The sequence below is a fragment of the Panthera tigris genome, chromosome C1 (assembly GCF_018350195.1).
Source record: "Panthera tigris isolate Pti1 chromosome C1, P.tigris_Pti1_mat1.1, whole genome shotgun sequence".
Classification (NCBI taxonomy): Eukaryota; Metazoa; Chordata; class Mammalia; order Carnivora; family Felidae; genus Panthera; species Panthera tigris.
The window spans coordinates 79,410,001-79,426,469 of record NC_056667.1 but is presented as its reverse complement, the minus strand read 5'-3'; the positions used below and the strand labels follow the sequence as shown (position 1 = coordinate 79,426,469).

The window sequence follows — 16,469 nt, the reverse complement described above, 5'->3', positions numbered from 1 at the left end:
GAGTGGTAGAGGAAGAATGAGAGGAATGATTGTCCATTATCTCTTCCAAGGAAAGAATGATCAAACTTATCTTCATCTTAATCATGGGAATCTACTCCCAAAGCTAAGAGCACACTGTATGTTAGCTAACTTGACAACAAATGATATTAAAAAAAAAAAAAAAAAAGCTTATCCTCATCTTAACATCAACTTTCATTAAGTCCAGCAGAAACTCTTCATTGCACTTCTTTGGTTCTGTGCCTCAGTTTTTCATTTGTAAGGTGAGGATGATAATAGTACCTCATAAGGTTGTTGTGAGAAGGAAAGGACTTACCAAATATAAAGAATAGTTAAGACAGTGCCTACCACAGAGTAGATCATGGAGGGCTAGTTTTATTACTATCATCATCATCATCATCATCATCATCATCATCATCTCTTTATTTACAATAATGTCAATAATTCAATTTTTGAGACCAATAGTATTATTTTGTGCCAACATGAATTATTGGGAGTTTCTTTATACATGTTCTTAGGACATTAGCTAGGGTCATGGTATGTGGTGACTCAAGCACAGAGGTTCATGTCATCAAATGTCTTACAGAGAACTTAACATGAAAAAGAACTGGGGTTTGAAATTTTATATGTTAATTTAGACATAAAAGGAATATGATATATCTGTATACTCACTTGAGTTTTTCTTTCTTTTTTTCTTTTTTTTTTTTTTCAGTCAATCTTAGTTTCCTCTCCTTGTGACAACACAGAATTCTTGGATGTTTGCAATCTCTTTCACATTCATTTCCAGCATGTGGTCTGAATTGATTCCTTGTTTCTCAATTACAACCATCATGGAATCAAGATTAATAACCTGCTTGGTGAGTTTTGTACACTTTGGAATCTGGAGCCTTTGTACTCATTATGTCTTGTCAGGTTCTCTGTGGTTCTTTCTAAATGCTCCTGCAGTGAGGGTCAAGGACAATAGCAAAGAAGGGGAATATACCTGCCTTTGGGCCACCGCTACCAGCTTCCATGATTTCTTTTCTTCTTCCAGGCATTTAATCATGGCTGAGGGGAGTCTGGAAGTGGATTTAAAGTTCATTAATATAATCCCTGTGCTTAGAACAGTGCCTGGCATATCGGACGTACTAAGTATTTGTGGAATAAATAAACATGGGAGAGGTCTGGTAGACCATGTTGCACTCTCCTAAACAGACCATCACTGAAGCATGACCAAGAAGTATAGCACCTATTTATTGTACTCTTCTGTGGGAGCTGGACTCTCATCTCCACTGGCCACATGGAACATCCACCTTCATTATCAGGCCCTTCAACTCAGGGTAAAGGGTACCTGGAATAGCCTTTGTGTTTAGTGGCCATTGCACTCGGTTTCACTAGTTCCAACAGGTTGAGCAGAACTTATGGGGAAAAAAAAAAAGGAAAAAGCATCCTGGAAGGATTTTCATTCCTGGGCTAACTGGTCATTCGACATAGGCCAAGGTAACATAGTACTGTAGGCCTTCATACTCTAATTAGTACAAATAAACAATCACATAGTTCATGAGAATCATAAGTGGCACAAAAATAGGATTCTATGTATCATGTAATGTCAAATTGGGTGATTGATTTTCAGGGAGAACAGGAAAGCTTGCGAACAGAAGTGGTATTCTCTTTATCATGGAAAGAATGAAGAACGTTTTAATGGACAGAGTGGTTATGTGTTATTAACAAATATTATAATTATGAAATAGAAATACTACATCTGTGAAAAAGCTTCATTATTAATTCAGCATCCAATATGTCTCTGACTTTTTGTTTGTCTGTGATTCCTCATGCTCCAAACCTGTGATTCTGTACCACTTCTTTAACCAAGAAACATTTATAGGTAAAAAACAACTCAGCTTACAAGGCCATGTACTGGGACACTGCTATAGGATTTAGTGGAGGGCTTGCCCTTTATTCCTTCTTTATTTACTAAACCCATAGCTGTCTGTCCCAGGGCACAGATTTTTGATGCTCATTCTTTCTTAGTTAAAAATTGTACTTATTGCTGAAATGAATTACCATCTTTCTCTGAGAATGCTTTCAAATATCCTATTTCTCCAGACGAATGAGGAAAAGTGGAGACTATGGCAGGTATTTAATATATTTTGAGAAAGATTTAAGGGAGTATGAGATTGAGGGATTTTTTTTTCAAAGTCCCTTCCTGTAATTTTGCCCACTTACTTAGCTAGTATTCATTAGGTGACTGTTATGTCTCAGCATAGATGATAGGAAGGATATTCCCTGTAAGATGTTAAGTGTTACTCATTTATACTCTATTAAATAGAAACTCTGTACTTTTTTTTTATATATGATGTGTGATCCAACATCATGATAAAGGCTTTAATTTTGGTTGTTCGTTTCCCTTACAGCATTGATGAGTCCCATCACTCAGGGCACATCTAATGGTAAGAAGCAAGGAACATAATCAGGGGGATATGCACTCAGCTAGTATTTATTGAGCAATTTCTATATATATAGAAGTATTACATACTTCTATATATATAGACAGGTACTATATATAAATTTTCATGTTTTGAGTAGTCTTCTGACAATGACAATCAGTTGAAGATAGAAGAGCGTGGGGGCAGTTTTAAAATTGAGCACAAAATGTATTTTTGTTCAGAAGGAGAGAAAGAGGGTGTGGGAAGAAGGCGGACAAAGCAAGTTAAGACCAGATTCCCGACTGGGAGAAATTCAGTGCCCACCAAAGGAATGTCCACTTAAACAAGAACAGAGGACCAGCTACCTGCGGGAGGATGCAAAAGGTAACTTGTGCCTAAGGTTCGCCTGTTGTGCCACAAGCCGCACAGGGTGGCTAACACGACCTGCCATGTTGGGGACAGCCTGCCGGCTGGGGCGCAGCTGACAGCCCGCGCCCCGCGCGCCTGAGCCGGCAGCCGCCCCAACCTGCGGCTGGGCGCCGGAGCCCCGCCTCCCCGGGCGCGCGGGCCAATGGGCTGGGCTTCAGGGGGCGGGCCGCGGCCGGGCGGGAGGCGCGAGGCGCGAGGCCTGGGGGCGGGGCGGCCTGAGCGGCGCGGTGGTGGCCGTAGCTGCTGGCGCGGCGGCGGCGGCGGCGGCGGCGGCTTGGCCGGGCGTCCGCGGGCCGTGGGGGATGGGGGCGGCGAGCTCCAGCCCTCGGCGGAGGCGGCGGCGGCCGTGAGTGTTGGGCGGGCGTCCGCGTCCAGGACGCGGGATGGAGCGCCGCGGTGAGTGTGGGGCGGCGGCGCTCGCTCCGGCCGCGGCGGCCAGGGCTCCGGGCTGGGGTCGTCGTCGGTGCTGCCGGCCAGTTGCGGTCCAGGGTGTGAGCGGCCCACGCGGCGGCCCCCGAGCTGAGGCGGCTGAGGGCTGCGCGGGAGGCCGGGCGCGTGTCCTCCGCGCTCCTGTCCTCCCGGAGGGGTCCGACGGGGCGAGCGGGGCGCGGCGGGAGCGGAGGAACCGGGAAGGGCGCGAGCAGTCGTTGCGCGGGCACCCCGGACCCCGGATGGGTGTCTTGAATTAGGCGACGCCGCACGGCCGCGGGGGAGAGGGTCGCCGGGCTTCCATCCCATTTCTGGTGCCCCTGAGCGTCCTGCAGCCCCTCTCCCTTTTCTGGCCACACGCCCTCATCGCTTCCGTGCGCAATTCAGGAGTTCCTTTACCCTTACTCCGTTGGGACTTCACTGGGACTTCACGTTCGTCTTCGACACTTGGGATCTTTTTGGCAGTTTGATGGCATTTGCTGAAATTTCAGTCTGACAAATGGAAACGATGAGATAAAATAACAGACATCTCGTATTCTATATCCGCCGTTTCTTATCACACTTCACCTAACCTAGGCCCAGGCTGTTTATTATTTGGAGAGGCAGAGAAAGAACGGAATGTAGAAAAACACTCTCCCTTTCCGAGTGCCCCTACTTGTGCCTATCTGTCACTGTCTTCACACCACTCCCCTCCACTCTCCCTTCTCCCCACTCCTCTCTTTTCCCTGAGTAACTGTCCCTTCACCATCACCTCCATCCACCTTTTCCCAAGCCTTGGCTCTAGGACAAGTCCTGTGCTTTGCAAAATGGAATTGACAGGCGGGGGCTTGCAGCTACCTAATAGGAGAACGTATCCCTGTGAGTTTGTTTCCCTGGATGTCCCAGGACCCTGTGATCAAAACTTGGTGCTTGGGGGCGGCCTTCCTTTGACCTGAAGAGTAGCCAGGGACCTTCCTTGTCTTTGAACCCCTCTGACATGTCCAGGGTCTATCTCGCCTTTTCACCACCGCTCCTCTTTCCAGACAAGGGTGAGGTGTTTTTTGTTTTTGTTTTTTGTTTTGATCACTGTTTTCACTACCACTCCTCCATACATTGGGATTTTTGAATTTTTTGACGTTCCTCTGTCTTCTAATGTTGGATCTTCCCAGAGTGTGTGTGATTTTGTTTTTTTTTTGTTTTTATTTTTTTACCTTTTGGGAGTGTGAAGAAGTGTTTTGTGAAAGTTTCAAGACTGTGATAGAGCCAAAATTGCCAAGGAGCTTTTTGTTCCTCATTTCTCTTTTCCTTTTCTCATCTTTGATTGGGAATTAGCTTTGCCCCTTTATTCAGTTTGGGAAAGGGATAGCTTCTTCAAGAAAAAGAATTACCAGTAAAGAAGTCAGAACAAATTATGAGAGTCCTGGAGATTTAGATTCCTTTCTTCAGAGGTTTCTTTAGGCAGTTTGCCAGAAATGCGTAATTAGAAATGCTTCCTGATTGTAGGAAGGGTGCAAGTGAGGAGCGTTGAGCTTAACTTCTGCTAGCTTTATAGTACAAATAGCTCTGGTCTCCGGATTCTGAGAACAGTTTGAGAGTGAACTTGAAGGAAAGTAAGGTAGGCCTGGGTAGAAAATGTTTTAGTCCCCAAATTGGTAGGAAATAGAACTTTGGCTGAGACGAAGAAAGCACTGTTCAGCAAATCTGTGGTGGCTGGTCAATTCCCACTCTGCCCACCTGCCTAAAATAGAACATCCTCCTAAATTATCGAGCCTTCGCTTCCCAGCTGCAGAAGCCCTTGACCTAGGAATGTGAGCTTCTACAACCACTGCTGTTGGGTCTCAGGAGTGAGCACTATGTTGAACAAAGCTCACACCCAGAAGGCCCCCCTGGAAGGATTTGTAATCCTGTGCCATTGATGATTCATTCAGTATTCACCCAGAAACTTTAGTTTCATCCCACTCTATGTTAGACAGAGTCCTGTGGATCCTTTCAGTCTATTGGGTAGAAGTAGGTAATTTCAAATAAACAGGGCCCAAAGCATAATATATTGGGTTACCCAAGGAAGTATATTGAATGTCCTATAGGAAAATAGAAGAATGATTTGTTTTCAGTGGCTTCTTGGAAGAAACAATGTTTTGTGTGAGATTGAAATTAAGAGAATGATTTTAATAAGCACAGGCAGAAAGGCCCTTCTGAAGAGAATTGTTGGTTATCTCTATGCTTACCAGGATGCCACTGATTCTGCTATTTATTTATTTATTTATTTATTTATTTTAGAGACAGCATGAGCAGGGGAGAGGGGCAGAGGGGGAGAGAGAGAGAGAGAGAGAGAGAGAGAGAGAGAGAGAGAGAGAGAATCTCAAGCAAGACCCATGCTCAGCACAGAGCCTGACATGGGGCTCAATCCCACAACCCTGGGATCATGACCTGAGCTGAAATCAAGAGCCGGATGCTCACCTGACTCAGCCACTGAAGTGCCCCCAATACATAAGGACACATTCATGTGTAAAGAGACAAGGAAGGTTTAAAACGAAAGTCAGGAACTAGGATTTTTGTGGAGCGTTTGCCCTTTCTTTATTATTACTCTGATTAAGCAAAAGAGCCATTTGATTATACTGCCTCTCTAGATAAGAATTTTTCTTAGAAAATGTTTCGTACTTGCATTGAGAAAGTTTTCGAATACCATTGTCTTCCCTTTTAAGGAAGAAGATGGAAAACATTGAAAAGTGTTAAGGAAGGGGAGTAAGTTGAGTTTGAGGGACTATTCAAGTGTAACATTCTATAATTTTATAATTTATTTACCTAATATTTCCATTAAACACTAGCATGCTGTTAGGTTTTTATACACTTTGAGTTTTGACAAATGCGTACATTATGTGTTCACCTCCATAATCGAGATATTAGAATATTTCAATCACTCCAAAAAGTGATGAGTGCCCTCATGCTCATTTGGAACTCCCCTCCATCCCCCACCACACCACAACCTCTGTCTCCAGGCATCAGATGATTAGGTTCATCTTTTCTAGACTTCATGCAAATGGAATTATATAGTATATATTCTTTTGTGCCTGACTTCTTTCATTTAGTATGCTTTTGAGCTTCATCCATGGTTTTTGTTGTATCATGGATAACTATGGTTAAGTAGTATTCCCTTGTAAGGCTGTAACACAATTTGTTTATTCATTCATCTGTTGATGGACGTTTGATTTTTCTCCAGTTTTTGACTATCATGAAAAAAGTTGCTATGTACTGTGTACAGGTTGTTGGATGAATGTACGTTTTCATTTCTGCTGAGTTGTATGGTAAACGTATGTGTAACTGCATAAGAAACTGCCACCCTGTTTTCCAAAGTGGTACCTGATATAGCAGCAATGTGTGAGAGTTTTAGTTGTTCCACATCCTACCCCAAATTTGGTATTTCAACCTAACTAAAATGAAGAATTCTAGTAGATATTTAGTGGTATCTCATTGCGGTTAAAATTTGCATTTCCCTGATACTAATGATGTTGAACACTATTTCATGTGCTTATTGCCCATTTGTGTGCCACTTTTTGCAGTTTCTGTTCAAATATTTCACTCATTAATTTATTGGGTTGTTTTCTTATTGAGTTGTAACAGTCTTTTTTTTTTAATTTTTTTTTAATGTTTATTTATTTTTGAGACAGAGAGAGACAGAGCATGAATGGGGGAGGGTCAGAGAGAGGGAGACACAGAATCTGAAACAGGCTCCAGGTTCTGAGCTGTCAACACAGAGCCTGACGCGGGACTTGAACTCACGGACCGCGAGATCATGACCTGAGCCGAAGTCGGCCGCTTCACCGACTGAGCCACCCAGGCGCCCCGAGTTGTAACAGTTCTTGATATGATTTGGATATAATTCTTTTGTCAGATATTTTCCCCCAGTTTTTGGCTGTCTTTCATTTCATAAGTTGCTTTTCAAAGACCAGAAGTTTTAAATTTTCATGAAGTCCAATTTACCAGTGTTTTCTTTTGTGGTTCTTGCTTTTTGTGTCTGTTTGAGAAATTGTTCCCTAGGTTTTCTCTCATGTTTTCTTTAAAAGAGGGATCCTCAATTGTTTTCTGAAAAGACTAGATTATAAATATTTTAGGCTTATAGACTATAGCACCTCAACTATTCAACTGTTGTTTTAGTTCAAAAGCATTTATTGACAATATGTAAACAATTAGGAATGGCTGTCTTCCCCCAAAACTTTTATTTATAAAAACAGGCAGCTGCCTGCCCTCTCTGAATCCTGAATTTAAAAGGCTGATAGATTTAGGTTATACATTTAGGTCTATGATACATGTTGAGTTTAATTTCAGGTGTGCTGTAAAGTAAGGGTCCAGGATCATTTGTTTTTCATGTGAAGATCAAGTTATTTCAGCACCATTTATTGAAAAGACCATCTTTTCCTCCATTGAATTCCTTTGACACCTCTTGAAAATCATTTGACTATATATATATGGTTCTATTTCTGGACTCTATTCTATTGGTCTATGTCTTATTGTGTCGTGCTGTCTTGACTACTGTAGGTCCATAGTTAAGTCTTGAAATCAGGCAGTATAAGTCTTCCAACTTGTTCTTTTTCAAAATTGTTTTGGCTGTTGCAGTTTTTTTATTCTTATACATTTTAGACTCAGTCTGTCAATTTCTACAAGAAAACCCCAGGGAGAATATTGTTTGGGATTGCTTGAAACTGTAGATCAATTTGAGAGAAATTAAAGTCTTAACAGTAGAGAGCCTTTCCAATCCATGAACATGGTATACTTGTTCATTTAATTTCTTGTTAAGTAAATTTATTTTAATTTAACTTGTTTCTTTAATGTCTTGCATTACTGTTTGGTAGTTTTAAATTTAGGATCCTGCATGCATTTCGTTAAATTTATTCCTTAAAAATCTTGTTTTTTGATGCTATTGTAAATGGTATGAGTTTCTAAAATTTTATTGTCCAATTGTTTGTTTCTAGTATATAGAAGTAAAATTGATTAAGGTATATTGACTTTATATTCTGTGATCTTATAATATTCATTTATTAGGTGTAGTGGTTTTTTTTATAGGTTCCTTAGGATTTTCTAGGTACACAAACATGTCAACTTAGAATAAAGTGTTTTACTTTTTCCTTTTCAATCTCAGTGTGTTTTGTTTTTCCCCCCTTTTTTAAATGTTTATTTTTCAGAGAGAAAGAGCACAAGCAGGGGAGGGGCAGAGAGAGAGGGGGGGGCGGGCAGAGGATCCAAAGTGGGCTCTGGTGCTGACAGTAGAGAGCCCGAAGGGGGACTTGAACTCACAAACCAGGAGATCATGAACTGAGCCACCCAGGTGCCCCTCAATGTGTTTTGTTTGTCTTGTTCTATTGTACTGGCTAACACCTGCAGTAACAATATTAATCCTTATCTTAAGCAGAAAACATGATCCCCTTCATCATTAACTATGATGTTAGCTATAGATTTTTTGTAGATGCCTTTTATCAGGTTGAAAAAAATCATTTTCTATTCTTTGCTGACTGCTTTAATCATGAATAGATGTGGAATTTTGTCAGATGGTTTTTCTCTATTGAATATTAAAATAAACTTGCATTCCTGGGACAAACCCTTATTGATCATAATGTATTATCCTTTTTCATATATTATTGGATTTGACTTGCTAATCCTGTGTTCAGAAATTTGGCCTAAAGTGTTCTTGTAATGTCTTTGATTTTGTTATCAGGGTAATGTTGATCTCATAAAATGAGTTAAGAAGTGCTCCTGCCTTCTCTATTTTCTGAGGGTTTTTGTAGGATTATTTTATCTGGTTCGACAGACTTCATCATTGAGGCCATCTGGGTCTGCAGTTTTCTTTGTGAGACATTTCAAATTATGAATTCAATTTCTTTAATATATATAACACTATTCATATTTTCTATTTCTTGTGTTAGGTTTGGTCATTTGTGTCTTTCTAGGAATTTTCCCATTTCATCTGAGTTGTTGAACTGGCAACTTGTTTGTAACATTCCTGTTACTCTTTAAATATTTGTAGGGTCTATACTGATGTTTCTTCTTTCATTCATGATATTAATAATTTGCATTTTCTCCCTTTATTTTTTAACTAGTCTAGCTAGACATTTATCTGTTTAATAGATCTTTTCAAAGAAGTAGTTTTCAGTTACATTGTTACAATGCTTTATTCTGTCTCCATCTAAAAATTAAAAATAACAATGCTGACTTTTTGTCTGTTTTCTGTATCATTGATTTCCACTCTTTGCATTATTTCTCTTCTCTTACTTAGTGTTTAATTTGCTCTTCATTTTCTAGCTTCTTAAAGTGGAACATTGATTTTAAGTGGATCATTGATTTTTAGAACTTTCTTTTTAAAAGCATCTAGAACTGTATATTTATCTAACTGCTGCTTTCACTGTGTAACTTACACATTTTGAAATGCTATGTTTCATTTTCATTCAGTTCAAAATACTATTATTTAAAGATGTATTTTATAATTTCCAAGTATTTGGGGGTTTTCCAATTATTTTACTGTTATTCCAAATTTAATTTTGTTTGGGTCAGAGAACATACACTATGTTTTCTTTTTCTTTTTAAGTTTACTTATTTATTTTTGAAAGAGAGAGAAAGCAGGGGAAGGGCAAAGAGAGAGGGAGACAGAGAATCAATCTCAGGCAGGCCCTGTACTGACAGTGCAAACTTACAAACTGTGAGATCATGACCTGAGCCAAAACCAAGAGTTGGATGCTTAACCGACTGAGCCATCCGGGTGCCCCTACACTATATGTTTTCATTTTCTCTTAAATGTATTGGAACTTGTTGAATGGCCCATATATGGTCTATCTTCGTGAATATTTCATGTACATTTGATTAGAACGTGTACTCTGCTGTTGTTGGGTGGAGTTTTATATAAATATCTATCAGGTCAAGTTGGTAGATAGTATTGTTCAAATTTTCTATATCCTTACAGATTTTCTGTTGTTTATCGATTAATGAGAGGGGATTTAAATCTTAACTATCATTGGGATTTGTCTATTTTTCCTTACATTTCTGCCAGTTTTTGTCTCATATATTCTGGAGGGTTTTTTAGATGCATATATTTGTAGGATTGTCTTTATGATGAATTGACTCATTTATCATTATGATACTCTATCCCTGGAAAACCTCCTTGTCTGATGTAATTGAGTTACTTCTGCTTTCTTATGATTTGTATTTTATTTTATTTTTTTTTTAAATTTTTTTTTCAACGTTTTTTATTTATTTTGGGGACAGAGAGAGACATAGCATGAACGGGGGAGGGGCAGAGAGAGAGGGAGACACAGAATCGGAAACAGGCTCCAGGCTCCGAGCCATCAGCCCAGAGCCTGACGCGGGGCTCGAACTCACAGAGCGTGAGATCGTGACCTGGCTGAAGTCGGACGCTTAACCAACTGCGCCACCCAGGCGCCCCTCTTATGATTTGTATTTTAATGGTATATCTATTTCTTTTGTTTTGCTTTCAATCTATCTCAGTCTTTATATTTCAAGTCTGTTTCTTATAGACAGTATGTAGTTGAGTTTTACTTTTCAATTTGATAATTTCTGCCTTTTTATGGGGGTGTTTAGAGTATTTATATCTAGTGTAATTATTGATATGATTGGGTTTAGGTCTGTCATCTTGCTATTTGTTTTTAATTTGTCTCATCTGCTTTTTTTTTCTCTCTCATTTTATTCTTGTTCTGCCTTCTTTTGGATTAATTCCTTAAAATTCCATTTATGTCTTCTATTGGCTTCCTAAATATATCTCTGAAGATTTTAATAAACATTTTTTTCCTGTTACGGTTTTTCTAATTATTATTATTATATACCTTTAAATGATATTATGCTACTTTACATATAATGTAAGAATCTTATTGTATAGTTTCATTTCCCTCCTTTCTTACTTTGTGTTATTGTTGTACATTTTACTTCTGTATGTTGTGAATGCCACGACACATTGTTATTACTTTTGTTTTAAATATTAATTTTTTTAATTTACAAAATGAGGCTTGTTTTGAAGCTTTTTTGGGGGTTAATCTAGAATACCATTTTTGTTAGGTCTGGGTTAGAAACACTACTAACACGTGCCATTCAGTGTTCATCAGGTCTCTCAGCACTGGCTGGTGAATACTCAGAGGTCTTCCAACCCAGTGGAAACCCTGGGAATTGTTCAGTTACAGCTCCCTGGAAATTTTTTGTCTATCCTTGTGGGGTTTCACCCATACATGTGCAACTTTGTATTCAGCAAGAGACTTCAGCAAGAATTGCCTGTGCAAATTTCTGGAGCTCTTCCTTTGCCTACCTCCTTCCTCTTTGGTACTCTGTCCTAAAGATTCCAGCTGCCCCAGTCTGCTCTGCTTGTCTTTCCATTTCCTGTGCCATGGTCTAGAATGTGTCTCCAGGCAGAAAGTTGCAGCAGTTGAAGGCCTACGTCATTTGTTTGGGACCCCATATCTCAAGGATCACAGTTCCATGCTGTCTATAGTCCAGTTCTGAAAAGGATATAAGTAAAAGGATAAGTCTTGTCTCATTTATTCCTGTACTTGATATATATAAAATTTTAAGTCTTTTTTAATGTAGAGATTTTCTTTCCATCTTTTTCCTTGAAATTTACTTTTTAAGAAATTGTGTTATTTGCTTTATAAAATGACCCACAGTCTAGATTTTGCTGGGTGCATCCTGTGATATAATTTAACATGTTCCTCTGTTTTCTATATTGCTTATAAAGTAGTAATTAGGCCTGTGCAAAGTTTTTCAACCTTGACATTATTTCTCAAACTTGATACTATTTGTACCTGACAATTCTGTTAGGAGTGGGGGGGGGGTATAAGAATTGGGGGGTGCTCTTCTGTGCAAGTAGGCTGTTTAGCAGCATCCTTGTCTTCTACCCACTAGATGTCAGTACAACCTCCTCCCCAGTTGTGACAACCAAAAATGTCTCCAGACATTGTAAAATGTTTTTAGGCCCATGTTCTGGTATGAAAAGTTGGCTACCTAAACCACAGAAATAACTTCAGGAATATGAAGACACATACCTAGCAAAAATAACAATGCTGACTATGTTAACACTGCAGAGGACACATGAAAAAGATTTTAATAATATGCAAGTTGAGGCTTTATAGAATGGCTGACTCAAGAGTAGCATTATAGAGGATGCGAGTTTCTCTTTCAGAGGGAAAAAATACTAGAGACAATAATAATGTAAACTGGTAAAAACACAAGTAGTTTATTGCCAATTATGTATCTTCCATGTTTTTTCTGCAACTTGTTATACATTTTAAGATGTTGGACTTCTACAATAGATATACAGATGGCTTTACTTTTTCGTTCTTTCTTTTTTAGCCCTTTAGAATTGAATTATTAAATCATGAATTTTGAACTTACAGAAAGATATTATTTGTGTGATATAAAATTACTTAAAATGCAAGTTGGGGGAATTAATAAAATAACCCTTTTAATTTTAAGGTGAACTAACATTTTTACAAATGTTTCCAAATGTTATCATCCTTACTAAAGAATAGGGTGAAGAAGATGACAGATAATGTATTTTTTAAAAATTGTAAAAGGAGGATTAGGATTGAGAGACTTTTTAAAATTTCCCTTAGATAACCTTACTTATAATTTAACTGTCTAATATTCTTTTTTAAAATGTTTAGTTATTTTTGAGAGAGAGAGAGAGTGAGTAGGGGAGGGGCAGAGAGAGAGAGGGAGACACAGATCTGAAACAGGCTCCAGGCTCTGAGCGTCAGCATAGAGCCCGAGGTGGGACTCGAACTCACAAACAGTGAGATCATGACCTGAGACGAAGTCAGACGCTTTAACCTACTGAGCCACCCAGGCACCCCAACTGTCTAATATTCATTGAAGACTCACTCTTCACCCTGGGTTCTTATATTTATCTTTTTCATGTAACAACATAGAGGCCTGCTTGGCTTCACTTCCCTAGAACTATGAGAGGTATCCCTCTTCCCTTTCTCTATCAGGGGTAGTTTGTCAATCTCTTTCTATCACCTCTTTTTCTCTCTCTTCTCTTCTTTATTCTGTCTCCATTTAAATTCTTCCTTTCCTTCTACTTGTCTCTGCATCTTTCTCTGTCTTCTTTTCCCCTCTGCCTTTCTCTCCTCTTCACAGTTGTTTTTCACCTCCTCACATCTTTGTCTCTCTTCACGTTTTCCTCTTCCTCCCTTCTCTGTCTCCTTACTGTTTCTGTCATACCACCACCTCCTCCCCACACATCCTTTCTCCCCAACAGGACCTTATTCATGACATTGGCAGTGACATTGCAAATTCCACTTTAGTAAGGAACACATTCCTCCTTATTAAGGATAATGGTGGATAAGATAGCACTCAGTAATTAACACAGTTTAAAATAGATGTAAGGGGATGTTTGAGGTTGCTGGAGTACCTCAGATTTCTTCCCCCAAGTCTTATGATTTAATCAGCATTGCACTGCTCCAGTCCCCTTTTGGCCTGGGGACTCCTGACCTCTCCTCCTCCTAGTTGTTTCTTTTCACGGCATCATCAGTTTCTGTGGTGAGAGTCCATGGTGCAGTTTTCTTTTTAAGTGTTTTTATAAGGACAGTTTGGTTTTGACGAAACTCAGTATCCCTGGCATGTTTAGTACTGCTGTGTTTGGGGTCTTAAGGGGTAAATTTGTATAGGTTGAGTCTGAAAATCCAGTGTACAGCTGAAATAACCATGGAACTGAGCGTTTTCATATTTATCTTTTCCAGGTAGCATCTGAGGGGCCACATTTATTTCCCCAACATTGTTTTTTCCTGTAAAAGTTCAAAGGTGCATCTCTTTGTCAATGAGTCTCACTACTCCATGTGTTGGCTCTGTCATGCTCACTTCTTTTTTCTAAGTAGGTAGTCTCTCTTCCTTCTCTCTTTTATTTATCATTCTTATTTTCTCTGTCACCACCTTTTTCTGCCTTCCTTGGTTTCATCTCCCTATGTCTGTACCCCCATTTTCTTTCTACTTTTCCTCCTCACACCCTCCTTGTGTCCTTTTCTCCTTTCTCCCATGGTGATGATTTTTCTGTCTCCAGCACTACCCACAGTTGCCTGCCCCACATGCCCTGTGTTTCTCCATCAGTTCTTTCTAAATGTCCCAGCACTGAGACAAAGGACATTGCTTGTTTCAGTGTGTAGTAGGATATGGAAGCTTTACCTGCTTTGGGCCCCTAATGCTTTCTGTAATTATTTTATCTTCCTCAGACATTTTTTCTCATTCCGAGTGAACTTTGAGTTTGTAGTTTAAGAAAGTAATATAAGTCTAAGTGGAAAATATTTTTCCTCTATAGAGGGGATTCGGATCAGGCCTGCATTACACTTTACCTGTGTGGAGTCCTGTTTTTGTTTTCTTAAATGGTTTGGAGAAGGAGGAAGACGTACCTTAAAAGAAATGTAGATTGATCATCTGATAAGCACCTTTTAACCAGATCTGCTCTTCAGGTGACTTGTGCCTGAGGTTCGCCTGTTGTGCCACAAGCCGCACAGGGTGGCTAACACGACCTGCCATGTTGGGGACAGCCTGCCGGCTGGGGCGCAGCTGACAGCCCGCGCCCCGCGCGCCTGAGCCGGCAGCCGCCCCAACCTGCGGCTGGGCGCCGGAGCCCCGCCTCCCCGGTCGCGCGGGCCAATGGGCTGGGCTTCAGGGGGCGGGCCGCGGCCGGGCGGGAGGCGCGAGGCGCGAGGCCTGGGGGCGGGGCGGCCCGAGCGGCGCGGTGGTGGCCGTAGCTGCTGGCGCGGCGGCGGCGGCGGCGGCGGCGGCGGCTTGGCCGGGCGTCCGCGGGCCGTGGGGGATGGGGGCGGCGAGCTCCAGCCCTCGGCGGAGGCGGCGGCGGCCGTGAGTGTTGGGCGGGCGTCCGCGTCCAGGACGCGGGATGGAGCGCCGCGGTGAGTGTGGGGCGGCGGCGCTCGCTCCGGCCGCGGCGGCCAGGGCTCCGGGCTGGGGTCGTCGTCGGTGCTGCCGGCCAGTTGCGGTCCAGGGTGTGAGCGGCCCACGCGGCGGCCCCCGAGCTGAGGCGGCTGAGGGCTGCGCGGGAGGCCGGGCGCGTGTCCTCCGCGCTCCTGTCCTCCCGGAGGGGTCCGACGGGGCGAGCGGAGCGCGGCGGGAGCGGTAGCCCAGAGCAGATGACGATTAAAATTAAAGCAGGCACATAGCACGTCCCACCGTGCACGTACTGTTAAGAATGCTCCACATTTTAACTTCTTTAAGCTCTGCGACAGCTCCATGATTGTTTTAACTCATTTTTTACGCGGAGAAAATGAGGTTAACCTGCCGGAGCACACAGGCTAGTAATTGTCAGAGTGTAGGTTTAAAGTATTGCTTTTGAGCGCTAAAAGCCTGGTCTTGGCTCTGACCCGTCTCGCTCCCACCTGTCCTGACAGCAGTCCTCACTTCAGCTGGGTCCCATTCCTCAGACATTTCAGGATTTCCGTGGTGCATTGTTCTCGTCTCGGTCTTTTGAGCTGAGGAGGGCTCTGTCGTTCTAAGGCCTCAGTGTCAATTGTTTTTCCCAATTCCGTTGTTTCGGGCTTGACTGTTGTTTTATTCTTGGTGGGTGAGCTCAGGAGCCCTAGCGACTGATGAGCCTTGTGTCTCCATGTTAATCTTTTCCTACTCTCCTTCTCAAGAAGGAATTGGCCTCACCTCATTTGGGAGGGCAGAACTGTTAGCTGCTAAGGTCAGGAGCTGAGCACCCCTTCCCCTTTCTCCAGCTGTCTCTGTGATGGCATCTCTTGTCCGTCTCTATCCATGTCCGCTGCTCTTTTCGGTTGCTCCATTTCCCCACTCTGTGTTTAAATATGGGGATGGGGAGCGGGCTCTTTGGCATTGAGTAGTTTTGGCTGGTCAAGAGAGAGCCATGCCTGCCAGGAATGCTAGACATTCTGGAGGCGTGGGAGGTTGGGCAGCTTCCTCTTTTTTAAACGTGCTAGGTTCTAACTGCACAGGAATGAAGTGTATGTGCATTGCATGCCTTTCTTTAGAAATTAGTTACTTGCATATTATTGATGAAACCTTTTGACATGGCCGTATGCTGTTTTTGTGGGGAGTACTTTACAAAAGTATAATCAAAGACCTCCAGAATGAATTTTTCTGATTTTTTAAAAGCGTCTTTAAGTAGATTCTTACCAAATCAGAAACTGTGCTGAAATGGCAGATTTCTGAAATATCTGGCAATTTTTCCTGATGTAGGAATAGTAAAATGGGAGCTATTAAGTAGATATT

General features: G+C 41.6%; 2 protein-coding genes across 4 annotated transcripts in view; one reads left to right on the top strand and one right to left on the bottom strand.

Moving 5' to 3' along the window:
• Positions 1-356: 356 nt before the first annotated feature.
• Positions 357-14,849, bottom strand: LOC122240780 (basic salivary proline-rich protein 2-like). Its single transcript, XM_042993859.1, has 4 exons — positions 14,630-14,849; positions 2,768-3,752; positions 1,328-1,394; positions 357-417 (listed from the first exon to the last, which is right to left on the bottom strand). Exons 2-4 carry the CDS (start codon positions 3,567-3,569, stop codon positions 357-359), a joined length of 930 nt encoding a protein of 309 aa, XP_042849793.1. The 5' UTR covers positions 3,570-3,752; positions 14,630-14,849.
• Positions 14,850-15,010: 161 nt separating this feature from the next.
• ARHGAP29 (Rho GTPase activating protein 29) overlaps positions 15,011-16,469 on the top strand; it is a 63,412-nt gene continuing 61,953 nt past the window's right edge. For all 3 annotated transcript variants that reach the window (XM_042997934.1, XM_042997933.1, XM_042997931.1), the window contains exon 1: positions 15,011-15,133. In XM_042997934.1, coding sequence (XP_042853868.1) covers positions 15,121-15,133 — 13 coding nt within the window. In that variant the 5' untranslated portion in view covers positions 15,011-15,120. The remainder of the gene's footprint in view (positions 15,134-16,469) is intronic.